The following is a 27,751-nucleotide window of genomic DNA, read 5'->3' as shown; positions in this document are numbered from 1 at the left end:
ACAGAAATAATGGTGGTGGGGAAGGATATATATGCTGTCAGGTTCCCCTCATACTGTTGTCCCTAATCCCCACCCCTGCATAGAGGGCAAGCAATGGATAGAGGGAAAAGAAGTGAATGGAGAACTGTCCACACAGAAGACCTCTCTAGGGTGAACCTCTGGGTTCAGTCTCTGGTTTAAATCTGGTTTAGTTCCAGTCTTGCTTGAGGTCTTGGACAAATTCCTTTCTCTTTCTGGGCCTCTATAAAATGTTCAGACCCCTTGCTAAGGCCAACTGGGGTAGGAGGGGCAGCAACAAGTCCTAATGTTAGCCATCAGAATTTATTCTAATTTCTCTTGACAGAGATTACCTTCTCCTTCTGCCGTCTGTTTGAGAAGCGCCCGGCCCAGTTTCTGCCTGAGATGGTTGCTGCTATGAAGGGCAACTCCACACTGAAGGGCCTCCGGCTGCCAGGGAACCGCCTGGGTGGGAGCAGGGCCCTGGGAAGGGACAGGGGTGAAGGAGCCAGTTCTTTGACCTCAAAATTCAGTGGAGGAAGGCATAGGCCTCTCCACTGGGAACATAGGGGTTGGAATATAGTTGTGTGCTGGGGCTTTTGGAGGCTGGGCTTCTCCCCACCAGAAATGGGTTGGGATACCATTGTTCCCTGTTCTTGGGTGATTAGACATTTCTCCCCTTCTCCCCAGGGAATGCTGGCCTGCTGGCCCTGGCAGATGTTTTCTCAGAGGATTCATCCTCCTCTCTGTGTCAGCTGGACATCAGGTACATGGGGAGGAGGAGGGAACAAGGGATGGAGCTGTAAGGATATAGACTAGGGATTGTTTCCTGGGTGTCTAATCCATCTCACCCTACCAGTTCCAACTGCATCAAGCCAGATGGTCTTCTGGAGTTCGCCAAGCGGCTGGAGCGCTGGGGCCGTGGAGCCTTTGGTCACCTGCGCCTCTTCCAGAACTGGCTGGACCAGGATGCAGTCACAGCCAGGGAAGCCATTCGGCGGCTCCGGGCCACTTGTCACGTGGTTAGCGACTCGTGGGACTCATCCCAGGCCTTCGCAGATTATGTCAGCACCATGTGATGGGGCCCATGCTTCACAGGCCCATGCTCAGCACCATCAGCTTGCAGGGGCTGAGACATGGGCTGCCCAGAACTCCCAAACACCAATTCTTTCTCTTTCTGCAACCTTTTTTTCTCTTTTTCCTTCTTCCCTTGCACTGAGGTCCTGGAGGTCTTGCTGGGCTCAGCAAAGGCACTCTCACAACTGGGTTTAGAGCCTTTGGGCCCCTTACCCACTACTCTCGGAACCCTGGGTCAGGTTACAGTGCTCATCAGTCACTGAGGACAGCTCCTCTCCCCCTGCCTGAGGTTCCTGCTTTCCTTCCTCAAGCAGGTACCCAGGCTTTAGAGAAGTACAGGAGTGTCCACTACCAGGCCTCTTCTCTGCTGGGCTCACCATGCTGCTCCCAAGCCTCAGTCCCTTTCATACCTTTATTCCTTTCTTTTTTTTAACCAAAAAAGTTTTTCTTATAAAATAAACTTTGGGCAAACATCATGCAGCCCTCCTTGATGATTTTTGTCCCAGAGAACAAAATTCAGTAGGGTCCTATGGGGCAAGGAGCCCCCTTTCCCTGTCTCCTTCCTCTAACAGCTACACCCAGACCAGCTGGTTATCAGTGGAGACCCCGCTGCTCCTCATGAGACTGTTGGTGGAAGACAAATGTGATGGCTGTGGAGGCAGCATCCCAGGCGGCCTGGAGTACCTCATCCTTAAGCCCCCGTTTATCAGTGTTATGGTTCCACTGAGCCAGGTCTGAGGTGCAGTCAGAACCATCAGGGGGTGGCCGGACCTGGTGATTGTTGACACAGCGGCAGCAGCGCAACCTGGAGGCAGAGGACAGAGCCATGGTAACTATAGAGCCCGTCTCCATGCTGTGCAGGGAGTTCAGAAGTAATGGCCAGCAAGGGCACCCCACCCACCTGTCATGTGTGTCACTGAGGCTAGCCTCATCCAGGGTAAACAGCTCCTTCAACTCGCCGAGAGAGAAGTGCCGCTCCACATCCTGTTCCTCATCCACCACACAGCTGCTCAGTGCCTTCTTGTGGCTCTGGCGCTGAAAGATCTTCTCCTCAATGGTTCCTGCCTGGGGTGGGGGCGCCCAAGGATGTACAGCTAAGTCATTCCCAAACATAGGGGGCAGGAAAACCCAGGGGTTGAAACTATAGCCACCCAAGAGAAGGGGAAATGAATGAGAAGTAAAAGTCCTATAGCAACACATCTGCTCAGCTGAGCCCATTTTCCCAATCTGTCTCTTGGGAACATGACTTGTAGCCACTGCTCACCCAGGATATTTTCTGTACGAATGGAGGGTTTCATGTCTTGGCTAAATTCCTTCAGTGAGCTGAGGTTTGCAGCAGCTTCACCAGACCTCCACACCAAGCCCAGGCCTCTCATACTCAACAAATATCATTTGGGTATCCTATGCCTGGCTCTGTGCCAACACTAGGATACAAAGAAGAATTAAATATGATCCTTATTCCTGAACTCCTAGGCTTTTGGGAGAGACACATAAACTAATTGGCACAATAACAGAAACCTGCATAGGTTTCCCAAGAGCCCACAAGAGGGGTAGTAGAGGGGGAAAATGATGAAAAGCTTGAAGTAAAGATGATCCTTGAGTTGAATCGTAAAAAATGAATAGATGGTTTACAAGGGAAGAGAGAAGGAAAGCTCATAGGCCCCACATAGGACAAAGGCATAAGCCTGGCCTACTGGAGGACTGAGGAGTTGAGCCTGTCTTGAGGATGGTGGGAGTGTAGTAAGAGCTGGGACTGAGTAAGTCAGCAGAGGCCATACCGGAGAAATATGGATGCCAGGCTGAAAGAGCTTTGCCTTGTCCTGCAAGTGATGAAAAGCAAAATCAGGATTTTTGGAAAGTTCATTCTGGAAGCAATATGTGAAGAACAGGTTAAGACCAAAGGTAAAGCATTAGGAAGCTGCTGCAGTATCCAAGTGAAAGAGAACTGTGACTTTAGCACAGGGTAAAGAGGAAGGTTAGATAAGGAAATTGCCAGAAGACAAATAGTGATTTGTTGTTAGGAGACAGGGAATGGTCCAGTAGGATGATACCCAGATTTGGGTTGGTTGGATAATGGAGCCATTAAATGACAAAATTCAGAAAGGAAATGAATTTAGTCACCTTGCATCTAAAGTGTTCATGAGACATACAAGTGGAAATGTACAATAGGTGATGGAAATATGGGTCTAAAACTCAGGTAAGAGATCTTGGCTAAACATTTAGAGATTTGTCAATATAAAGAGTAATCACAGAGATAGGAAAACCAGAGTGGAATTTCCAAAGAGAATAGAATTTTAAAGACTAGCAGTCAACAGTGTCAGACACACAGAGGAAAAATCAAGAGTTTCTTGTTCTGGCAATTAGGAAGCCAATATTACATTCAAAAGCAAGTTCAAAAGCGGTCTGATGAGTGAATAGAAGATGAGGAAGTGAAGTTAATCTGTAGGCTTTGGAAAAATGTGACGGTGAACGCACGGAAAGTAACCCAAGGTAGTAGCTACAATAGGACAGAGAATTAAATGGTGAGAGCTAGCTCAGCATGTTTATAGACTTAGGTAAATAAGAGAGACCTTAATCAACTAAGAAAGAAGGAAAACAATCCAGGGCAGAGCTGGAATGATGAAGCTCAAAGAAGGAAATTATCTTCCTCTGAGATGGGAAGGGAAGGGCAGGTCTAGAGATACACAAAAGACAGGTAAGAGAACTCAAGCCTGGTAGCCTACATTTTTTTCTGTGAAGCAGAAGACAAGGTCTCTGCAAAAAGAATGAGAGACAGGGTTAGGTAAGAAACTTGAGGGAAGTGGTGAAGGCTTGAAGTGGCTGTTGAAAGAAACGAGATACAGCCCAGCCCAAAATGGAATATGTGAATTTGTGGTAGTGCTAATCTACACCCGCAAATTTTATCTGATGCAGAACTTGAGAACAGTTGTAGTGATCCAACTGGAGTATTACAGAAAGAGTGACTGAAAGGATGCACAGTAGGAATCAGGCCAAACAAAGAGAAGTGAAGCCAGACTGGGGGAAAGGTGAGGTACTAGGGACATTTAGGCTAAAGCAGATATAGGAGATATGAGAAAACTGGAAGGACAGGAAGTTGAGAATAGAATGATAGTTTTGGGTACTGTGTATAGTTTTGGCATTACTAAAGTTCCAGAGTGTGGCCTTGGGAGTAACTAAATGGGAAGGAGTTGAACTGGTCATTAGAGATGAGGTCAAGGAAACATGGAAGCCAGAGTGCTAGATAACTGCATAGTCCTTGAAGTCAAGATGATATCTGAATTTGGGGAAGAAATGAAGGACTAGACTAAGCTGGTATCCAAAGTCATCAATGAATTAGGAAACTAGCATAGGGTAGATGACAGTGACGAGGAAGAAAAGAGAGTAGTCAAGTCAGAGAACATGAGCTTTAAAAGAGAACTACAGTCTGTATGATTGATCACTGAGAACTTGGGAGAATGCCAATACTACTTCTTAGTCCCAGGGGACACATGGAGTATGAGAAGATTACAAGGCAAGTGCACAGTAGAAATCAAGGTATGAGGGAAAGCAGGTGTCCTGTGAAGAGATGAGGCCACAGGGGAGTTTGTCAACCACTGAACAGGTATCAGGAGGCATAGGTTTTGAAGGAATGGGGTGGAGAGAGGGAGAAAGAACAGAAAAATACAGGGGTCTGGCTAAGCCCATAGATTGGCCACTGCTAGAGGCAGAGGCAAAACAGGTACTGAGAAAAAACCCAAGATGGTCCTAAAGGTCTTTTTCACGACCCACCCCTACTCTGACCACTGTCATCATCCTTACAGACAGCAGGCGATAGATGTAGCAGGTCTTCTTTTGACCATCACGCCAGACCCGGGCCATGGCTTGTTCATCATTAGCCGGGTTCCAGTCAGGGTCAAACATGACCAGTCGGTTTGCTCCAATGAGATTGAGGCCACAACCCCCAGCTTTGCTGCTCAGCATGAAGACAAAGTCAGGGCTCTGGAAAGAAAGGAAGCAGGAGAAAAGAACCTCTTGCAGCCTGAACTGGAATCCTATTCAGTCCAGCCAACAGTTCTCTCTCTCATACATCTGTACTCTTATGCTGTGAGGACCACCAATTTGCCTACCAATTTCCCAGCCCCACCATCACCAACCAGGCTAATTCCACCACACCCACCAAGGGCGGCAGGGGGGGGGGGGGGGGGGAGAAAGAGAGAGAGAGAGAGAGAGAGAGAGACCCTAAAGCAGAGCACCCATCTAGTTTCTCTATCAACCACTGATTCAGATGTTACTGCATTGGTAGTATGGAAACGGGCTGCACATTTACCAATGGATTGTTGAAGCGCTCTACAATCTTGGCTCGCTTCTTAATGGACATTGTGCCATCCAAGCGGACATACAAGTACCTGAAGGGGAATTCAAACATCAAAACCCAAGAAGGAAGCAGAGGCTTGCTACTGAAGGACTTGAACTAACCAGGCTTGAGGCTACTCATGTAGAGCCTGAGGGCCTAAACTCCCAAAGGGAGAGGCAGGGGACTAAGGGCTAGGACTCTGTCCTCTGGAAGTACCTGAAGGGCCAGGGGCTATTCTGCTTGGAGATGGAGTCAGGATCATCACAGTAAGAGAACAGATATTTTCTGGGAAGTCCCCCCTGCACCCATTTCTTGCCCATATCCACCAATCAGAACACCTACCATCTACTCTTCCTAGGGGGACGGTAGGGGAGGCACTCCTTTGGCAAACTGATTTGACTCTTCCCTACCTTCGAGCCCGGCAGAGCTTCTCAAAGAGGTCCAATGTCTGAGTGTAATTGGACACCAGCACTACTTTGTCACTGCTGCGGCTTCGGGTCACTGCCAGAATGTAATCAAGGACCAGCATCTTACCTGGGGAAATCATCAACCATTAGCTCCCAACAGGCCATCCCCATGGCCCAGGATTCTTACTTTTGATATCATGCCTTGAGGTAAGGATACATCTAGCACAAAGAGACAATTTCCCACCTTTCCTCCCAGAGGAGCCCAAAGACTGGCTTACCTGATAGCTGGGGCTCTAGAGCCTTGGAGCTATAACCAGGGGGGAATATTTCCAAGGCACCTTCAAAGCCACCCTCCTCTTCCACACACTTGTCATAGATTAGAGCTGGATCTGAAAACAACAACAAAAACAAAACCCTAATGCCAGCTACAGTGCTTTCCAGTTTCCACTTCGATGCTCATTGGAATCTCCTCTAGAAGCCTACCCAGCAGACCTTCCTCAGCACCAGACTTACCAGGTTCCAATTCCTAGTTTGCAGTCAGTTCCATCTAGGACCACCTTGCTTACTAGTGTGTTCTCCCAGCAAGAAGGGAACTATACCACAGAGGGCAAGATTTGTTATTTTTCCTCCTGTCCAACATTTTTTTTTTTTAATTTTTTTTTTTTCAACGTTTATTTATTTTTTGGGGGACAGAGAGAGACAGAGCATGAACGGAGGAGGGGCAGAGAGAGAGGGAGAGGGAGACACAGAATCAGAAACAGGCTCCAGGCTCTGAGCCACCAGCCCAGAGCCTGACGCGGGGCTCGAACTCACGGACCGTGAGATCGTGACCTGGCTGAAGTCGGACGCTTAACCGACTGCGCCACCCAGGCGCCCCAGTGTCCAACATTTTATATGCACAGGTGTGCGTGCATACTCCCATGTACTCACAAGTCCCATATACTCCCAAGCATCAAGCATGGGCTGGGCAAAGGGTAAGCAAACTTTTCCAAAGCAAAGGGTCTGGTATGGAGTACAAAATGTAGGGTTCATGCCTTGGGGAGGGCTGGAATCACAGGTGGCCTTTATGAGGACTCTAGACAAGTTTTGGTCAAGGTGGCTGGACCTTACAGGAGCCTAGCCTTCCTTGCTTACTCTCTCAGGGGACCCCAGGACATGGACCCAACTCACGATTACAAAGCTTCTTTAGCAAGGTGATGGAAGAAAGGGAAGACACACTCATCTTTCCCTCACGCAACTCTTCTGCTGGCTTGGCCTGTCTCAGAAACTTCTTGTATAACTCAGTCTGAAGGGATGTCAGCCTGAAAAAAGGGTAGCTGGGTTAGTGGGAAAGGCTGGACGACACCTCTGCCCTGAGAATACTGTGAGAGCCCAGCCATGACTCAAGGGCTGAGTTTTTACACACTCTACACCCCTCAGTTGAGTTCAGTACCTACAACAAACCACCTGCTCAATTTTCACAGGCAGATATTTAGAAAGGATATCAGAGGTCCTCCGTATCAGGCACCTGGGGAGAGAAGATAAAAAGGCAAGAGGCTGGTAAAAATGCCCTGCTAACTACTAGAATAAAAGCTACCACCCAAAGAACCCAAAAGACTGTATCTTTTGTAGAATCAAATGTCAGAGACACATCAGCTCTATGGCAAAGAAATCTTTATCAGGGTCTCAGTCATGGGAACAGAGACTCTTTCGAACAGTCTAGCTTACAGTGACAACTCTTCCTCTTCAAAAGTTTAGCTAGTCTTCAAGAGAAGGCCAAGATCTCCCATTAAGCCTGGTGCTCAGACAGGAGAAGGAAGCTGCAAACCACCAAGTCCTTAGAGGAGTTTCTACTTGCACTTGTCCAAATACCACAGGGCCCAAGGTTCAATGAAATTAAGCCCATACCTCCTGGCCGACCAGGAAGGACAGGGATCAGACACCTAAGGAGCAGCTCCTAAGAATATAGTGACTCTCCTTCCTGCCATCGAAAATTGGGAGGGAGAGAGGGCGGGACTCCAGGATATAAATCAAGTGTATTACCTACAACAGGGAATCTAGAATGTACTTGCCTTTTGGATTATGTGGACCCTATGGAAAAGCCCTCTTAGTCTGGGAGCCACACCCATCAGTCAGATCTATTTCTACCTGTCACAGAAGACTATGGGGTCTGAGAAGGGAAGTCTGGTGCTTTAGGTCTAAGACTGACTGACAGGAAGCTTCTGAAGTATTAACAATGCTCCAAGGGATATTCTGTTCAGGGAGACCAGCATCAGAGAAGAGGTTCCTCAGCAGGATGCTAAGCAGCCCAAAGCCAGACCACAGGGTCCAGGCCAGGAAGAAAGCAGGGACTTGGCTTGCAAGACCTCTCCATTTATTCAGTGGCTATAGTCAGGGCACAGATCCCACTCCCTTCCCAGCCTCATGGGCCAAAGCACCAAAGGATTGGACTTGGATAGTTTAGTAGGCAATTCTGATAACTTAACTTGGGGGAAAATCCCAAAGAAAGGTGCTGCTGGGGCACCTGGGTGGCTCAGTCGGTTAAGTGTCCAACTCTCGGTCTTGGCCCAGGTCATGATCTCATGGTTCATGAGTCTGAGCCCCACGTTGGGCTCTGTGCTGACAGTGCAGAACCTGCCTGGGATTCTGTCTCTCCCTCTCTCTCTCTCAAAATAAACACTTAAAAAAAAAAAAAAAAAAAGGTGCTGCTGCCTAGCCCAGCACCCACCCCGCTATTACCTATTCACAATGCTGGTGAGCTCCCGTAGCCGCTCTTCTCCTAGCTGCCTGTCGGCCTCACTGGCAGCTGCATCTCGACTCTTCAAAATTGGCAACTCAAAATGCTTCTTGAACTCATGGGCAGTTCCTAAGACAAGAGAGAAGGGAAAAATAAAATACTACATTAAAAAAAAAAAAAAAAAAAAAGGTAGGGGAGTCTCGCTCTTTTACATCCCACTTCTAGCCACTTGCTCTTTTTGCCATGTGTTCCCCGGCACCCCTCCTAGCCAGGCCTCACAAAATTGAAGAAATCAAGGACTTTTTGCTCACAGCCAAATGAAAGGATGCCAAATCTGCCAAGATCAAGAAACATAAGGGCGCTTGGGTGGCTCAGTCATTAAGCATCTGACTTCAGCTCAGGTCATGATGTCACAGTTTGTGAGTTTGAGTTCTACATTAGGTGAACTCGAGTGCCACTTTGGATGAGCTCAAACCCTGCTTCTCTCTCTCTCCCTCTCCCTCTCTGCCCCTCATGAGATTCTCTTTCTCAAGCAAAAAAAAAAAAAAAAAAAGGGTGCCTGGATGGCTCAGTTGGTTAAGCTTCCAACTTCAGCTCAGGTCATGATCTCATGGTTCAGGGGTTCAAACCCTTCATGGGACTCTGCGTGGACAGCTCAGAGCCTGGAGACTCCTTCAGAGTCCGTGTCTCCCTCTCTTTGCACCTCTGGCACTCTCTCTCTCAAAAATAAACAAAAAACAAAACAAAAAAAATACTGTATCAACTTCCTTCTTAAAAAATTGAAAACATAAGGAAAACATAAGGATAATGTGAAGGTGAAAGTTTCATGCAGCTTGGTCATCACAAAAAAAAAAAAGGCAGAGAAACTGAAGCAATCCCTACCTCCAGGTCTGGCAGTGAAGGAGGTGAAATGAACCTGGCACACTGATTAGAACTGTATTAAAATTTTTAATTAAAAAAAACAAAAACAAAAACAGAATGATTATCCCACTGCCAATAATGACAGACTGCTCTGTTACAAACCACCTTCCTGCCAAGAACAAAGCTGAACAAATTATAGGCAATTTCTGTTTGAATGGATCAGAAAGCTAACCAAAGCAGTGGAGACTTGAAAGGCCAAGTAGGTTAAAACTCAAATATATAACTAATTACATTATATATAAATGGACCAAATAATCCAATTAAAAGACCATACAATTGTCAGACTGGGCTTTTTTTTTTTAAAGCCCATCTATATGCTGCTCATAAGAGATGAAGTAGCATGTATGATACATGCTACAACGCAGCTGAAATATTATACTAAGTAAAAGAAATCAACACAAAAGGTAACATATTGTAGAATTCCATTTATATGAACTGTCCAGAATAGACAAATTCATAGAGATAGAAAGAAGATTGGTGGTTGCCAGAGTTTGAGGTTAAGGAGAGATAGGAAATACTTGTTTAATGGGTACATTTTTCTCTTGGCCAGGAATAAAAAGGGCAGGTTATCTCACATATGAGGCTCTCTAAATGGCCAATAAACATATTAAAAGGTATTCAACTTTATTAAACATTAGGTAAACACAATAAGGTATCACTAAACACCCACTAGAATTACTAAAATTAAAAAAAAAATTGGGGGGGGGAACCCCAAATCTTTAATTTTTCTCCTTGCCTGGTGCAAGGACTCGAGAGACACCTGAGCTTTACAAACAGGAGACAAACGTCAGCCACCAGGGCCCTCACCGGGTTCAATGCAGGCACGAGGCCCCTCCCCTCAGAGTGCATCACAGACTGGCTCCCATGTGGCCCTGAAGTTCGGCTCATCAGTGCCCTGACAAGTCCATGGTGAGGGCAGGGAGGGCGGAAAAAATTTTTCTTAAGATAAATATTAGTCATGGTATAGAGTAGAGGTGAGCTAACTACAGCCATGGGTCAGCCACATGTTTCTGTAAATAAAGTTTTATTAGAACACAACCATGCCCATTCATTTATACTTTATGGCTGCTTTCATACTACAGTATGAAATGAGTAGTTGTAACAGAGACAGGCCTGCAAACCTAAAATACTACCTATCCCTTTAAGAAAAAATTTACTGACCCCTCATGTAGAGACACTAGAATTCTCATACACTTCTGGCACACTTTGGAAAGAAAGCCAGAGTATCTACTAGAGCTGAATACATGCATAACACATGAACTAAACACATGCATACCCCAGAAATCCACTCATAGGACAGAGAATGCATATGTACACAACAGAAATGCATACTATGCTCAGGTAAAGACATGTACAAAAATGTTTACATCATTATTCAAAAGAATAAAAAACTGGAAACTCAACTGTCCAACAGAACAGATAAAGCCTGGTATACTCATGAAAATGAAATACACAAACAAGAAAACAAACTACTGCACAACATGGACTGATCTCACAAACATAATGAACAAAAAGAAACTAGATGCCAAGGAATACTGTATTATTCCATTTACAAAAGTTCAAAAATAGGACAAACCAATCTTGAGTCAGAAGAGATTTCTGGGGGAAAAGGTGAGAATAATGATTAGAAGGGGGTGTCACTGAGATGGTGGCAGTAATTGATCTGATAGTGGTTACACAAATGTGTTCACATGAAAATTCTACTGCTTAGCTGGTTCTTGCCTAAAGCCATCTTCCTGAGCAACAGCAAGTTGAGGTGGCACTAAGACATCCTCCCATAGATATTTAAGCGCAAGAACTGTCCACCTGTGGTTTCCAGAGGCTGGGAGGTGAGGGGGGATGGGACATGGGGAGTTATTATTTAATGGGTAGAGTTTCAGTTCTGAAAGATGAAAAAAGTTCTGGAGATGGATGGTGGTGATATTTGCACAACAATGTAAGTATATTTCAGGACACTGAATTGTACACTAAAAAGTAGTTTAGAACAAAACAAAACAGCCCAAGACAGTCTGTTCTGAGGCCAAAGCTCTTATGAGGCAGCTACAATGCAATGAGCAAAAATGCCTAGGGGTAGTGTTTCCACCCCCAGCTCATAGTGACACCATACTGTGCATAGCCCCTGCTACCTCTGTACTGGAAAAATGGCTACAGTGGTCCTTGCTGAGCTGTTCAGCAGAACCACGGTCTCCCAATGGCTTTGCTACTCCCTGACAAGAGAAGCCTTCCTACAAGAGTGACTAGTGACCCACGTGTTATAACTAGCATTCTCTCCTTTCTCTCTTCAGCTAGAGTTATACTCCCAAGGCCAAGGCAAGGTTCCTCTCCAATGCAGCAGACAAGGCTGGAATCTTACCTAGAATGCCCGAATTAACAAAATGTACCAAGCTGAAATACTCAAGGAGATCATTCTGGATGGGGGTCCCAGAGATAAGCACCCGCCGGCTGGTGTTCAAGCTGTCCAGGGCCTGGTAAGTCTGATTCTCAGAGTTCTTAAGTCTGTGCCCCTGCAAGGAAATTAATTCTCACTTAGGCCTGGGCATGAAAAGGCATCCCTAATGATAGCAAAGTCTTGTGTAGACAGGAAAAGAGGAAAGAGGAATCAAACATTACAAGTTCTGGGGCCTTAGGAACTGGGCAGGGCACAGCAAGAATGAGAACCTACCTGCTTGCTTACGGAGAAATGTCATGTTCAAGAGACAGACCTTCAGTTTCCAGACCACTAGTGTTACATCCATCCATAAAACAACGATTCCCTGGATTATTACCTCACCTCCTTTTCCCTGCCCTAACCTCCAGAGCCCTAGCAGCCTGCCTATCCTCTTCAGAGACATTCAGCCACATTAGTGACCCATGCTTTCAGGGAATCCTCCCTTCCCACTAGCCAAACCAACCCAGAACACCTCCTGAGCCAGATGCTTTCTAGATTGGTTTACAGGCCATGTCTGGGTTGTCAGAGCCCAAGTCCCTCTGGACTTGGCCCAGGCTCCTTCTTCCCGCTCCCTGCAGAATCCTAAGAGCCTCTCTTCCTCCCTTTGTATCTCTTCCCCAATTCGTCACCCATCCTTCATACACACCCTGTTACTTCTCTCTTTTAAGCCCTTTTCAAGGAAGTGGTAAAGGACCCTATCATCTTCCCTCTTTCCCTAAGAATCACATGGGCAAGATCAAGCCTGCTCCTGTTCTATCCACAGTCCCCATTTCAGCCCCAAATGCAACCACCAATGAAAGAATGGAGAAACAAGTCAGCATGCTCCCTCTGGCCAGCCTTGTACGATGAAATTAAACACAGACCCTCTACTGACCCTCCTGTGTCTAGGATCAAGTCCAAGCTCATTAGTTTAGCACTTCTCAGTAAGACCCCAGCTAACTTCTCTGACAAGTCTTCACAGCTCGTCTTAGTCCAGGAAGCCATAACTCCTCCTCACTCCTAATGTTGGAGTTCCTTAGGTCTCTTTGCCCATGCCATTCCTCTGCCCAGAATTCTCTCCCACAGGCAAATTCCTCAATGTCACCTCCGATGCAAAGCCCTCCTCACTGACCCCAAGCTGTTGGTGTCTCCCACTTCCATGCTCCTATGGCACTCTGTACATAATAGCTGTTTACTAAATCTTTTCCAAGTGCCAGGCACTGGACTAATAAGCAGCACTTCCTGTATATTCTCTTCTATAATCCAGATAACAATTAGATGAGTGGGAATTGTAATACCTATTTTAGAGAAAATGAAGTTCAGAAAGGTGAACACACCAAAATCCCACACTGGTAAAAAGTAGCAGAACTAGGGGGTGCCTGGGCGGCTCAGTCAGTTGAGTGTCTGACTTCGGCTCAGGTCATGATCTCGCGGTTCATAAGTTCGAGCCCCACATCGGGCTCTGTGCTGGCAGCTCAGAGCCTGCAGCCTGCTTCGGATTCTGTGCCCCCTCCCTCTCTGCCCCACCCCTGCTTGTGCTGTCTGTCTTTCAAAAATGAATAAACATAAAACAATTTTTTTAAGGAAGTAGCAGAACTAGGATTTGAACTCAGGTCTGTGTGATTCCAAAATCTGGGCACTGTACTACTCTGCCTCTCGTCTACTGCTACACAGAGTACTAATCATACTCTACTGTATGTACTCAATCTCCTCACCTAGACAGGAACTTCTTCAAACAGAGACCATGTCAGATTTGCCTTTATATAACTTGGTGTACATGACAGAGTCCCCCACAGAGAACTGCTCAGTAAATGTTTGCTAAATGAAAGAATAACCAACGTTACTATTAAAGAAGAATTAGACATAGAGTTTTAATCTTTAAAAATGACTGGATGTTGTATACCTAAGACTAATACAATGTCATGTCAATTACATTTCAATTAAAATAATTTTTAAGATATCCAAAACAAACAAAAAAATAAAAAATGATTAGAGGCTCCAAGCACTAGTCCTGAAAACAGAAGGCTGAGACTTTGGAGTCAAAGAGGGAAATAAAACTTGAAGCTTGTGAGGAAATTCCCCAAAGGACCCCAGGGAAGGGCACCTGGGTGGCTCAGTCAGTTAAACGTTCAACTTTGGCTTATGTCATGATCTTGCGGTTCTTGGGTTCAAGCCCCACGTAGGGCTCTGTGCTGACAGCTCAGAGCCTGGAGCCTGCGTTGCATTCTTGTCTCCCTCTCTCTCTGCCCTTCTCCTGCTTGTGCTCTCTCTCTCTCTCTCAAAAATAAACATTAAAAAAAAATTTTTTTTAACAAACAGAAAAACCCAAAAAATACCCTAGGGAAATAGGGGTCAACAATTGGGTCCCTCTAAACTGAAGCTCCCTGAGGGCAGATATCAATGGGATTCCCAGGGCCTGATGCATGACAGGCACTTAATAAATAATCCAACAAATGAACTGGGCTGACACACTATCCCTGTGGGTCTCTGTGGAAGTGAAAGCCAATACCAGCTCCCTATGGGAACACCCCAGCTCCAGACCCAGCTCCTCCCACCATCACCCACAGATTTAAAACCCAAACTCTCTGGGTTGCCTGGCTGGCTCAGTCGGAAGAGTATGCTACTCTTGATCTCAGAGTCCTCAGTTTGAGCCCCCGTGTTAGAGATTGCTTAAAAATAAAATTTTAAAAAAATAATAAAAATAAGACCCAAACTCTGGCATCTCAGCAAATCAAATATTTGGCCAGATGAAAAGCTGTCAGAGCTCTTATTAATAAGCTGCTGCTGGGGCGCCTGGGTGGCGCAGTCGGTTAAGCGTCCGACTTCAGCCAGGTCACGATCTCGCGGTCCGTGAGTTCGAGCCCCGCGTCGGGCTCTGGGCTGATGGCTCGGAGCCTGGAGCCTGTTTCCCATTCTGTGTCTCCCTCTCTCTCTGCCCCTCCCCCGTTCATGCTCTGTCTCTCTCTGTCCCAAAAATAAATAAAAAACGTTGAAAAAAAATAAAAAAAAAAAAAATAAGCTGCTGCTGAATTTCTGTTCTGGCAGAGTTCTCCGTTTATCCTTTTTAAAGACAAAAGGGCCAGTCTTTCCATACCTAAGCCAAGCTTCCTATACCACGTTTTGGATTATATCCAAGGCACTAAGGGATAAGAGCCCAGTCTTAAAACCCCAGGCCTGAATTCAAGTCCCAGCTCACTAGGTCCTCACAGGGGAAACCCTAGGCAAGTCACTGCACTCCTAACCTCCAAAATGGAGATGACAATGATGTCAATCCCTCACCTATTCATACACTTTCCAAAATGCTTCCATAGATCTCTCTGATCAGGATCGTGTCCCTTTCAGGCATACCCTGTGCCATCCACTGTACAGAAGTCACTGAGTCTCTGAGCAGTCTCTTCTGCATTGTGCTTACAAGTGGCAACACCAAGGCTGACCCCATGTCTTCTGACTTGCTCTAGTAACCTGAGTAACCTGAGTAACCTAGCTCAGGTTACTATGAGGGATCAAAGATTTTGTACACAGAGTTATTACGCAGCACTTCTGTGTTCCAGAAAGACCCATCAGCTAGAAGGAAGTTGTGGGTATGAACAGGACAAACTCCTCCTAGAGTAGGCAGTCTTCCAGGACTGGCTTCCTCAGGTCTCTGACAATTGACAAACTGCTGACAAATAAAAGGTAGATGAGTAAAAAGGCAGGCCAGGATGCTAAGTGTGACAAGCAGCAGCCTGGTCCCTTCTGCCCTGCAGAGTCAGCTCAGAAAACAAGAGAGAATGAGAAAGAAAACACTACAGAGCAGAATAAAATCCAGATGGGCTAGGACCCTGAGCTTCATAGGGTTTATCACACATAAAACCTACCTCAACCTCCTATATCCTTTACTCTTACAAGAACAGCCCATCAAGGTATCAGAAGTTGGCACACTTGCCCAACAATGACTAACTCTTTATTAAGGACAAAAGCCTAATTGGGAAAGAGCTTATAAGTAGCAAGCATGGCATCCCAAAAGTAAGCCTTTCTTCTCTGTCCTGTCCCAAAAGTCCCTCGGATACTGAGCTAATAACCTACAATTCCCAGAGCACAGTCAAGCTTCCCAATCAGTTGACAAATGGGGGCCAAGTCTTTCAGCCACATCTCCACTAAAGACCCAGGGGTGTGCAAGGTGGCCTTAATTCTTCCCAAGAGGTACAAATAATGGTAGCAGCCTCAGGGTAGCCAAGCACCCTGAAAACCTGGAAAATTCATTTTTTAAGTTTATTTATTTTGAGAGAGACCTTGAAAGCGCGAGCAGGGGGGAGGGGCAGAGAGAGGGAGAGAGAGAATCTTAAGCAGGCTCTGCACTGTCAGCGCAGAGCCCAACGCGGGGCTCAAACCCACAAACCATGAGATCATGACCTGAGCGGAAACCAAGAGTTGGACTCTTAACTGAATGAGCTACCCAGGTGCCCCTGGAAAATTCTTTATACTGGGAAGCTCCCACCACCCTCATTCCTTTCTAAGTAGTAGCATCATTACCACCATTCATGCATAGTGGTGGAAAAAGCTAGTAAGTAACTACTGCCACATTTCCCTCTGTCCCAGCGAGTCAATATGGACTGGTGTAAGGTGTATGGACTGTCCACACTGGACTTTCCTACCTCTGTGCTTCTGTTCATATGCATTCCCCCAGCCTAGAATAAAAAAACAGAGTTCTATGACCTTTACCAAAGTCTTAGGACATACCAGGCACTTGGTAAGAGCTTTCCCTCATTCACCTCATTTAACCCTCACAATAACCCATGAAACAAATATTATAAGCCCATTTTACTGACGTGAAAATAGAGGCTCGGGTGGTTAAGTAACTTGTCCGACGTCATTTTACTGGTAAGTAGAAGAGCTAGAATTTGAAAACAAGTCTGACTCTTGGGGTGCCTGGATGGCTCAGCCGGTTAAATGTCTGACTTTGGCTCAGGTCATGATCTCACAGCTTGTGGGCTGGAGCCCCACATCAGGCTCTGTGCTGACACCTCAGAGTCTGGAGCCCACTTCAGATTCTGTGTCTCCCTCTCTCTCTCTGCCCCTCCCCCACTCACACTCCATGTCTCTCTCTCTCTCTCAAAAATAAATATTAAAAAACAAACAAACAAAACTAGTCTGACTCCAGAACCTGTTCCCTTAAACACTATACAGTCTGTCTCCACCTATCCAAATCCCTCTCATCCTTCAAAGTCCTTCTTCAGTCTAAGAATACTGACTGGAAGCAATCAAACAGCCCACAGTACCTCACCCTCCTCAAGTTCCAAGCACTGCTTAATCCCTTTTGGCAGGCTGGTATCAAAGGCTCTCCCTCTCACTTGCGTCCTCTAAGGCAACAAGCTCTGTCCTTAATATTCCCTGGTGACTGGCACAGCCTTTGGATGGCAGTTATTAGGAGATTTCAACACTTCCTCCTACCACCCAGACTGCTGAGAGGCAAGTACCTCATCACAGATGACCAGTCCAACACTCCCTTTCTGGAGGATTCCAACGTGAAGGCGGAATGTCTCATAGGAAATGATAAGGATGGGAGAAGGCACTCGGGCTCCACGCTGGTTCATGAATCCTTCTACAACAGAAAACAGGTCAAGGGAACAAATCTCAGAATACCTTAAACAAAAAAAGTTTCACGGTTCTTTAATTTAGCCTGAAACTACTTCAATTATTTTCCATGGAATTCTCTTCCACCCCCTCAGTGCCCTCAACCTACTGGCCATCAGTGAGCATACACACAAGAAGCGAGCAAGCTCTATGGAAGAGTTAAGGCTCCATACCCAGTTTTTGGTCTATCTCGTCCTTAGAGCCTCCATCAATGGCCAGAGGTTGGATCCTCCCTGCAAGCCATTTCCCAACTTCATTGTACCAGTTCTTCACTAGGCTGGAGGGTGACACCACCACTGCCTTGTCAATTTCCGGTTTGCACTCTGGACTCTGGCGCAAAAGCGTCCACATCAACGTGATGCACTGCAGCGTCTTGCCCAGACCCATCTCATCAGCCATGATACAGCCGTGGCTGCCAGGGATGCGCCGACTGGTGACACACTCCCACAGGAACTTTACTCCCTGGGGAATAACAGCATTCAGGCCACTTTGATCCACAATGCTGCAGCCCCAGGGATGACAGCCTCCCATCTCATACCTCTTTACCCCAGCTCCCCTTACCTCTCTCTGATGGGGCCGTAAGACCTTACTGAGAATGGGATCAACAACCACATGGACAGGGAGTTTTTCCCTGAGAAAACACAGCAAAGAAAATATAGTGCTCAGACATGTGCAAGGCCACACCCTCAGGAAGTTGTGTCCTGCTGATCTAGAGGCCAGAGGCAGCTGCCTAAGAGAAGACCTTCTTAGCCTGATAATCAAACCATAGCAAAATTTTGCTCCAGGAGTTAGAAGGTGAGGAGAGGGCTCCCTGTGTCATCAATCCCTCCTGCTCCCTTGAGCAAGCTTGGCAGGAAGGGTGAGGAACCCCCACCAACTGGACATGCCCACAAGCTCTTCCCCACACACTCTCCTTCCCCACCTACCCACTCTCTGGATGATGCAGTGGTCATGACAGCACTCTGAAAGCATGCCAATCCCAAGGGGGAAAAAAAAAGTCACACCAAAATTCCCTCTGCCCTCCCAGGTATGTGCACTTAACAGAAAACCAAACCTGTTCAAGAAATACCAATGCACATACTTGTCAAGCTTCAGCTGGTCGTGGGCACTCAGAGGGGGAGGCTCATACAGAACCAAGGCACCTTCTTCCAAGGGGTCATGGAGGGCCCGGCGGACCCCAGCCCTTTTGAGGCCCAATGCACGAGAGCCCAGAGGACCTAGAAACCAACAATCTGTCACCTGGGGCTCTATATTGAGATCAGCACGCCCAGCTTAAATACTTATCTTTCATATGACCTTTAAGCTTGCATACGACCTTCTCTCTCCCAGAACCTCTCCAAACCCAGTGGGGCACCTCTACCCGACCATTATCCCAACCTGCTTCAGATCAGTTTTTCCCCATTTTGTTTCTTCCATTTAACTATAAACTTCTGGAGGGTTGGGTCTTGTTCATCTCAAGTCAATCCTAGAAAGATGTGGAACCCAAAGGGCCTTTCAAAATGGAGGGTTCTTGAAAGTTGGCCTCCTCCCTCTCCAGTCCCAGTTTTAGCACAATAATATGCTCTACAAAGGTCAGGGAAAATGCTGTAGAACCCAGGTCTCAGACACAGCCAACCTCAGACACAAGATGCTACTGAAATTACTCAGACTGAATGAAGCCTGGGCCCATCAACCACCTGGGCCCACCAGGAGATTCCTGAGCACTGGCACATCCCCACCAAGGAGATGAGGGGCAGTCAGGTGTGGCAGCCCTTGCTCAAACTATCAAATACAGCCTTCATGCAAGCCTCTGGAGCCATTCCATACACAGACACCACTGGGCTGGCATCTTCAATTCCAAAGTAAGTACGTATTACAGAAGCAGAGGTTTTCCTCTATTCATTTCATCATACATTTGCACATGATTGATTCAAAAGATAGAAAAGTCTCTATTTTTACCTTGATAATTTGGAATGGGAATTTTAAAAGGCTTTGACAAAATGCTTCGAATAAAGGCTTCCTAAAAAGAAAAAGAAACAGGGATTCAGGACTGGTTGGAGAGGTTTGGGGATAATATTTCTACAAATGCAGTCTGAAATTTAAAGATAATAAACACATTCAGAGTATTATATTTTGATTACATCTCACTCAGATGCATTTAGAACATAAGGAGGGGCATATGGGTGGCTCAGTTAGTTAAGCGTCTTTTTTAATGCTTATTTATTTTGAGAGACAGTGCACATGGGGAAAGGGCAGAGAGAGAGACACAGAATCCAAAGCAGGCTCCAGGCTCTGAGTTGTCAGCAGAGAGCCTGATGCGGGCTCGAACTCAAGGACCAGGAGATCATGACTTAAGCTGAAGTCTGAAGCTTAACCAAGTGAGCCACCTAGGCACCTGAGCACCTAAGCGTCTGGCTCCGGATTTCGGCTCAGGTCATGATCTCATGGTCCATAAGACTGAGCTCCCCCACCCCACCCTACCCCTGGTCAGCACAGGGCCTGCTTGGGATTTTCTGTCTGTCTCTACCCAGATTACATGCATGTGCTCTCTCTCAAAATAAATAAAAACTTAAAAGAAAAAAAACTTAAAAGAAAAAAACTTAAAAGAAAAAAAAACATAAGGACATGTGTTCCTTATTAGGTTATTAGGTTTTATACAACAGCTTTCATCTTTGAGGCTTTACATAAGATTCCACAAATACTCAGGGAGAGGAGAGTGCATTTAGAACACAAATACTCAGGGAAAGGAGAGTGCCACTGGCAAGTAACCAACCTCAATCAACCACAAGGCTTAGACCCATTCATTCATGAAAGGCCATGTCAGTGAGGACAATTAAATATTCCCTAGGGTGCAGCACCTTAAGAAGAAAACACCAGAGGGGTGCCATGGTGGCTCAGTTGGTTAAGCATCCAACTCTTGGTTTAGGCTGAGGTGGTGATCTCACAGTTCATGAGTTCAAGACCCACGTCAGGCTGGGGCAGGAGAGAAGATAGGGAGAGAAGGTAGGGGAGTCCATAGCACCAGCCCCTGAGCCAACTCTGACAACTCCCATTAAAGTTCTGGGGTGGGTGTGGGTGTGGGGGTGGGGGTGGGTGTGGGGGTGTGTGTGTGTGTGTGTGTGTGTGTGTGTGTGTGTAATGTCCCTGAGCCCTCTGGGGAATTACAATGGCCTGTGAACCTCAACAAAACAAGAGCTAAAACCCAAGATAGCAAAGAGAAAAAACAGAACCCCTCACGGTAGTTTTAATGGGTAATACATTAGTGGAAAAAGAAATAATGAAAAATACTCCCCTCAAACAAAAAGGTTTAATAGGGAAAAAAAGCACACCTGTCTTGCCCTGAAATTTTTTACCTTTTTATTCTGACCCACTGCTATACTGATCATAAATTTCTAGAAACTCAGTGTACTTTAAATAGGAAAAATGTAATGAACACATTTGACAATCTACTGGAAGACAGAAAAAGAATGTGGAGAACTGAACTTCATCACATTAAATAACATGACAAGGGAAGGTTGGAGGAAGGCCCAAATTCTCTGTTAATTGCATATTTCTTTGCAGCTGAATAAAATCTTTTATTGACTATAATAAGCATATTGGCTATGCTTATTATAATTATGAATAGCAATGATAATGAGAAACATATATGAAAAATGCTATCAAAAAGCTACTCTTCAAAGGAGAGGAAAAGGAGATGGACTCTAATTTCCTTTCTAATTTAGCTTCAATTCTAAAACAATTTTTTCAAAGATTTTAAAAAAATTATTATTTTTTTTTTTACATTTATTTTTGAGAGCCAGAGCGCAAGCAGGGGAGGCGCAGAGAGAGAAGGAGAGACACAGAATCCAAAGCAGGCTCTAGGCTCTGAGCTGTCAGCACAGAGCCTAACATGGGGCTTGAACCCACAAACTGCGAGATCATGACCTGAGTCGAAGTTGGATGCTTAACCAACTGAGCCACCCAGACTCCCCTAAGATTTTTTTTAAGTCCCACATCGGGTGAGCTCAAACACCGCTTCGGGTGAGCATGAGCCCCACTTTGGGTGAGCACAAGCCCTGCTTCTCTCCCTCTCTCTGCCCCTTGTGGGATTCTCTCTTTCTGCCCCTCACTCACTTGCACCTCCCCCTAAAAATGAAATAATGAAATGAAATGAATGAAATGAAATGAAATGAGATTTTTTATTTTTATTTTTATTTATTTATTTATTTATTTTTTAATTTTTTTTTTTCAACGTTTATTTATTTTTGGGACAGAGAGACAGAGCATGAACGGGGGAGGGGCAGAGAGAGAGGGAGACACAGAATCGGAAACAGGCTCCAGGCTCTGAGCCATCAGCCCAGAGCCCGACGCGGGGCTCGAACTCCCGGACCGTGAGATCGTGACCTGGCTGAAGTCGGACGCTTAACTGACTGCACCACCCAGGCGCCCCGAGATTTTTAAAAAGTAATCTCTACACTCAATGTCCCAATGTGGGGCATGAAACTACAACCCCAATATTAAGATTCTCACACTCCACTGACTGAGCCAGCCAGGCACCCCCAAAAAACTGAAATCTTCTTTTCAATATGTTCAATACAGAAGGCTAGATTTGAGGCTCAGGGTAGCCAAAAACTTATGCACAGATTTAAAAAGCAAGACTTTCAATAAAACCCAGTAACCATAGGGTCCGCAGGGAGAACTGCAAGTTTGTACAACTAGCATGAGCATCCCTGGCCAAAAACACGAGGGCACAGCCTGTAAGACTTGCAATGGCCTGCTTCAGAAAATCTGGTCTGGTAAGACTGACAGAGGCAGGGGAGAGAGCATGCTCTCACTTTATTTAGTTACTGAAAATTCATACCATCCCTTCCTTCTGATAGAAGAGGAAGAGTATCCCTCCTTCCCACCAAGGTCAAAACTTCCCTCTTCCAGAGAGATTCAATCAGTTCTGCTAGATCTTTCCTGTATCTCAGCCTCTCCCTCTCTACTACCACTTTCCCACCAGCATTCAAAACATGCTTAACTATCTTAAAAACAAAAATTCCTTTGACCTCTTATCTCCTCCCTTTCAAACTGCTACAAATTGTCTGCTTCCCTTTTCTAATCTTCCACTCCTGGTATCTTCTGCCATTTCTACTCCTCTGAAATGACTGGCCAAGATCACCAATGGCTTACATGACCTTAATTCCAGTGGACATGTCCCTATCCTTATGTTGGTAGAAGATAAAGCTGGCCACTCCTTCTTCTCAAATATTCTCTGCCTTTGAATTCCATGACACCACTCTCTTACTATTCTGACCTCTAGGTCAGGACCTAGAACTTCATGCTCAGCCCCCTAATGAGCTCTTCTTTCTCTGCTTAACCCCCTTAAAAGTCTGTTTCTCAGGGCTCAGGGATTGTCTCTCAGCTCCTGAATGCACACTCACTGTGACACTCCAATACACTTTGGAGGTGTCAAATATCATCTCTATGCTAAGGATCCCAAATCTATTCCCAGTCCCCAGCTTCCTCTTAGGCTCCACACCTACCTATACTTGCAACTATCCCCAAACCTAGATATCCTATCAGACTTCAAAACACATCACATCTAAGTGCTCATCCCCAGGGCTGCACTGTAAGATTTTTCTGGGCCTGAGGCACTTTTGCCTTTAGAACACACCTAGAACACCTCCCACTCTCTTCACCTGGCTGACTCCTCATATCCTTGAGGACTCAACCTAATCGTCCTACCCCTCAGATTCAAGTCTTCACCAACCTCCAGGTGGTTAGACCCCTGTTGTATACTCCCACTACACCTGCACTTATGTCATATGCTTACATAGAACAACTTGAATGAATCCTGAATGAAGAGTCCCATAGGAAGGGAAGGAAAAATAAGATTAAAACAGACAGGGAGGCAAACCATAAGAGACTCTTAAATATAGAGAACTGAGGGTTGCTGGCTGGGTGCTGGGTGGGGGGATGGACTAAATGGGTGATGGGCATTAAAGAGGGCACTTTTTGGGACGAGCACTGGGTGTTGCATGTAAGTGATGAATCACTAAATTCTACTCCTGAAACCAATACTATACGTTAACTAACTTGAATCTAAATTAAAAAAAAATATTTTAAAATTTTTAAAAATTAAAAGAAAAAAAAGTCCCAGAGAACTACACACCATTTTTAACGGCTCAGTAAACCATTAAACAATGTATTATTTAGTGAATTATATACACATAACTATCACAAAAGCAAGGGATGATGAAGATAATTCAGGATAGTGGTTACCTCTCAGGATGGGAAAAGGGATTATGACTTTGATGTTTTAGTGCAGGATGGCGGGTTCACAGGTGTTTTTTATCTCACATGTTATATGCATATTCCTTTGTATTTATCAAGTATTACATAAAAATGTTTTAAAATGTTTGCTGAACGGACAAATAACTAATGTCCACTATATATTCCCATTTTTCCTCCAAAACGTCCCTGTAAAGGAAAAACACACTCTTGTATGTCTCCCCCATTCTACCGCAGTACTTCACTTGACACCAGATGTGTTTTCTATATACAAGAAATTATTCAGCACCACCTGGGTATCCTATAGTTTAACTCATTTCTGACACTACCTACCTGGAGATAGCATCAGATCCCACACGTTAGGGGCTCAGTCTCACAAGCCTGCCTCTCCCCACCACTTTAGACACCAATCCGAAATCCAGGTTGCTCCCTGTGCTTCTGACCAACAAGCTCTAGATCAGAGGGTCCCAACCCCCTCCTGGGGTTTAATTAATTTTCTAGAGTGGCTCACAGAACTCAGGAACTAAGTTTACCCATTAGATTACCAGTTTATCACAAAGGCTATTAAAGGACATGAACAGGGGTGCCTGGGTGGCTCAGTTGGTTAAGCATCCAACTTCCGCTCAGGTCATGGTCTCATGGTTCAGTTCGTGAGTTTGAGCCCCGAGACGAGCTCTATGCTGACAGCTCAGAGCCCAGAGCCTGCTTTGGATTCTGTGTCTCCCTCTCTCTCTCTGCCCCTCCACGGCTCGCGTGAGCACACTCTCTCAAAAATAAGCAAACATTAAAAAAAATTTTTTTTAATAAAATAAAGGATATGAACAGCCAGAAGAGATACATAGAGCAAGGTCTGGAAGGGTCCTGCGCACAGGAGCTTCTGTCCCTCTGGAGTTTGGGATGTGCCACTTCCTGGCACATGGATGAGTTCCTGTTCACCTATTCGTAAGCTCTCCAAACCATGACCGTTTGGGGTTTTATGGAGGCTTCATTACATAGGGATGATTGATTAAACATTGGCCACTGGTGGGTTGGTTCCCCTAGTAAGCAGCCATCAAGGTTAGGCACTTTACAAATGAAATCTCATTAACATAAACTCAGGTGTAGCTGAAAGGGTTTTTTATGAATAATAAAAGACACCTTTATTACTTATTCACTTAAGAAATTCCAAACATTTTTGGAGGTCCAGGCCGGAGCTCAATACAACAGTCCTCAGAAAGTTTGGTGGAAAAAGCTTTGGTGAAACTAAGCAGCTCTGACTACTCTGCAATTGTAATTTGGGACACATTATTTAATCCCTCTGAGACTCAGTTTCCTCATCTTAAAAAATGAGTTACATGAGATAATGTCCAGAACCTGTCATAGTAAAGATTACATTTGATTTTACTATAGGAAACACATGAAACCTGTAAGTTAGGCTGAGTGAGAGACTGAGCTGGCATGGGGATCGTGGTTCCAATACCCTGCCATGGCCTTCCCTTTCCTCAGGAATCTGAGCCACCTGAGATCTGGTGTCCAAATAGCTCTAAACAAGGGGAGATTCCAAGTCAGGAACATATCTCAGAAGGCAAGAGGCCAGGACTCTTCCAGGCCCTCGAGGCTGTGGGTGGACCCACAGTAGAAGCCTCCCTAGACAAAGCAAGAAAGGTGCCTCCACAGGGCACACACATTTACCAGCAGGTAGCAATTCTGACTTACATGTTGACTACTGTCCAGACTGGGTGGTCGATTCGTTAGTTGAGTCAAAGGTTTCCGAAAAGGCGACAGGAAACACTCTTTGCTCTGGGTCCCACTGTTGGATTTCTGTTTCTTGGGAGTCTAGAAGAGTATTGGGAAAGGTGAAATCTGGAAGACCACAGAGTTTACCAAAATGACAACTACATTTAACACACTTATTAAATGCCAGGCATTGTGCTAAACTCTTTACATGTATTATCGTGTATCATCTTCACAGTAATCCTATGATAAATATTTATTATACTCATTTAGCAGGTGAGAAAACCTTAGGTTAATGAGGTTACAGAACTTGTCCAATCTGAAGAAGGGTACTGGATGAAGTGAATGAAGTGAGCCAGTCAGCCCACACCAAGGCAGTGAGGACACTAGCACTGAAAGCATTTTTTAGTAGCAACCAGCCGCAAACAGCAACATTTATGACCCAGCTGCACGAAGTGCCGCCCCAAATTCAAATCTGAGACCCATGTGAGTAACAAGGGGCAGCCTTGTCCCTCACAGGTAGAGGAGCCTCCTGCACACCAGCAATGGTGCAACTACAGAGCAAGACCCCATGGAACTATCAGGCAAGCCTGTAGCAGCTTGCCAAAAGTACTTGAACTTTCAATGATCCTACGAGACACACCTGAAACAAACACGGGGTCTCTTCCCCTCTCACATACAGCCCCTGCCCAAAATTGTCTTCTAGACCTTCCTTAGCTAATCCCTTCCTCCAAAGTTCCAGTGGCCAAGCCCTTCTTTAACTCCTCTCTATCTCTGAAGTACATGCTACATTATCCTGTTGATTTTTATTTATATAGGTCCTGCCTACAGCCAACCCCAGAAAGCCTCAAAAGCAGGCAACAGAGCACAGGACCCAGACCAAAATCAAACTGTACTTGAGTATTAGGAGGGACTAGAAGGGCACCACTCCTCTAATCTAAGCCCAAGTGAGCTCAGGACCCTAAGGCAGGCCCTATAGTATTCTACTATTCTGTGATATTGGGCAGGGGACAAAGAGGAAAAAAAGCAGGCAGCTAGTTGCTATTGGGGAGCCATTTTTTCCCCCAAGGAAGCCAAAAGGCCCAACCCAAGCCCAACTCTTTGGCTTTGAAATATCCTTTTCTATCAGAAAAATTGAGGCTATATTAGATTTTAGTAAGCACCTTGAGAACAAAGATTTTATCTTGTTCAATGCCTGATGATGCAAAGTAAGCACTCATTAAAAGTTTACTGAAGAGGTTTCTGGAGGTGACCAGCTTCATTCTGTGTAACCCCAGAAACCAAGTCCAGGATTCCTTTCTGTCCAAAGAGTCCTGCATCCCACCTGTCCTATACCCCTGTGGGGTAGAGTACTCACCACTGTCCTAGGCTGCCAATCTTCCTCATCACCAGGTCTGCCTTCCGGTTTTCTCTTGGCCAGCTGGCTAGGAGCTAAGCTCTTCCTCTGTAAGGGGAAAATGCAAACTGAGCATCTCCAGAGATCCTGCAGCCGGAGTCCACTAGACCCAGACACAAGGCTCCCCACAGTCTCCCTTATGCCCATACTTACCATCCTGGGCTCAGGATCATAAGATGTCAAGTACCCATCAGCCAAAGATCAAAGGCACCCAACAGCTGGGAATGCAGAAGCAGGGCGGATTAAAGCGGGCTGCTGTATTATTGAAAGCATGAGCTAATTAAAGAGGGCGTGTGGATGGAGGGAATCCAGCCAGGGGCTGGAGTTTGAGCCCAAACTGTGAGAGTGTCGGTCGCCAGTTAGCCAAGGCGGGAGAGCAGGCCAAAGAGGAAGTATCCAAGGAAAGGTGAGTAAAAGTCTGGGATAGAGGGAGGAGGCAGATGGAGTGCCGGATTCAGCAGAGCTGGGATAATGGTCCAAGTGGACGTGATGGCAGGCAGTAGTTGAGGAGGAAAAGTAATCACAGGCCAGGGGAAAAGGGGCTGGGGTGAAAAGCTGAGGCCTGGGGAGGGCTAGGCGCTCGACTGCGGAGGGGTTTTTCCCAGGTCTGGAGCGCGGAAGCCAGGCCAGGACTAGGGGAGGTCGAGCAGGGGTCCAGGCAGAACAGGTAAAACACCCAGGCTTGGGAGGGGAATCCCAGGAAGAGCTGGAAAGAGTCGCAGAAGTAAATCCGGGCCCAAGGAGCCCGGCTTAACCTTCCTCTTCGCAAAGCGCGCGTTAACAGCCGCCGGGACTCTCCGGACGCGCCAGGCCCAGTGAATCGAACCTCCCGCGGTGCTGCCGCCGCATCACCCATTGGCTGCGTTCGAGGAGTTCGGCGCTCGCGGCCCCAGGAAGGGGGTGGGCCTAGTGCTGTGGTCACCGATGGGCCGAGACT

At 46.0% G+C, this 27,751-nt stretch overlaps 2 protein-coding genes across 3 annotated transcripts in view; one reads left to right on the top strand and one right to left on the bottom strand.

The window, feature by feature from the left end:
• The window catches only part of LRRC41 (leucine rich repeat containing 41), a 19,789-nt gene extending 18,239 nt beyond the window's left edge, over positions 1-1,550 (top strand). Inside the window, exons 8-10 of one of the 2 annotated variants that reach the window (XM_043574864.1) lie at positions 344-466; positions 688-763; positions 857-1,550. In XM_043574864.1, coding sequence (XP_043430799.1) covers positions 344-466; positions 688-763; positions 857-1,076 — 419 coding nt within the window. In that variant the 3' untranslated portion in view covers positions 1,077-1,550. Of the gene's footprint in view, positions 1-343; positions 764-856 lie in introns of both variants that reach the window. The other variant, XM_043574863.1, reaches the window with a different exon arrangement.
• On the bottom strand, positions 1,473-27,751 carry RAD54L (RAD54 like). The gene is made up of 18 exons (XM_043574865.1): positions 26,968-27,751; positions 26,776-26,862; positions 25,401-25,520; positions 19,410-19,470; positions 18,553-18,688; positions 18,033-18,102; positions 17,645-17,933; positions 17,315-17,439; positions 11,805-11,955; positions 8,533-8,659; positions 7,247-7,321; positions 6,985-7,115; positions 6,093-6,203; positions 5,818-5,941; positions 5,381-5,459; positions 4,873-5,052; positions 1,976-2,139; positions 1,473-1,879 (listed from the first exon to the last, which is right to left on the bottom strand). Exons 1-18 carry the CDS (start codon positions 26,968-26,970, stop codon positions 1,669-1,671), a joined length of 2,244 nt encoding a protein of 747 aa, XP_043430800.1. The 5' UTR covers positions 26,971-27,751; the 3' UTR covers positions 1,473-1,668.

The sequence above is a fragment of the Prionailurus bengalensis genome, chromosome C1 (assembly GCF_016509475.1).
Source record: "Prionailurus bengalensis isolate Pbe53 chromosome C1, Fcat_Pben_1.1_paternal_pri, whole genome shotgun sequence".
Lineage (NCBI taxonomy): Eukaryota > Metazoa > Chordata > Mammalia > Carnivora > Felidae > Prionailurus > Prionailurus bengalensis.
Note: the sequence above shows the minus strand (reverse complement) of the source record. Positions and strands in the feature narration are given on the sequence as shown.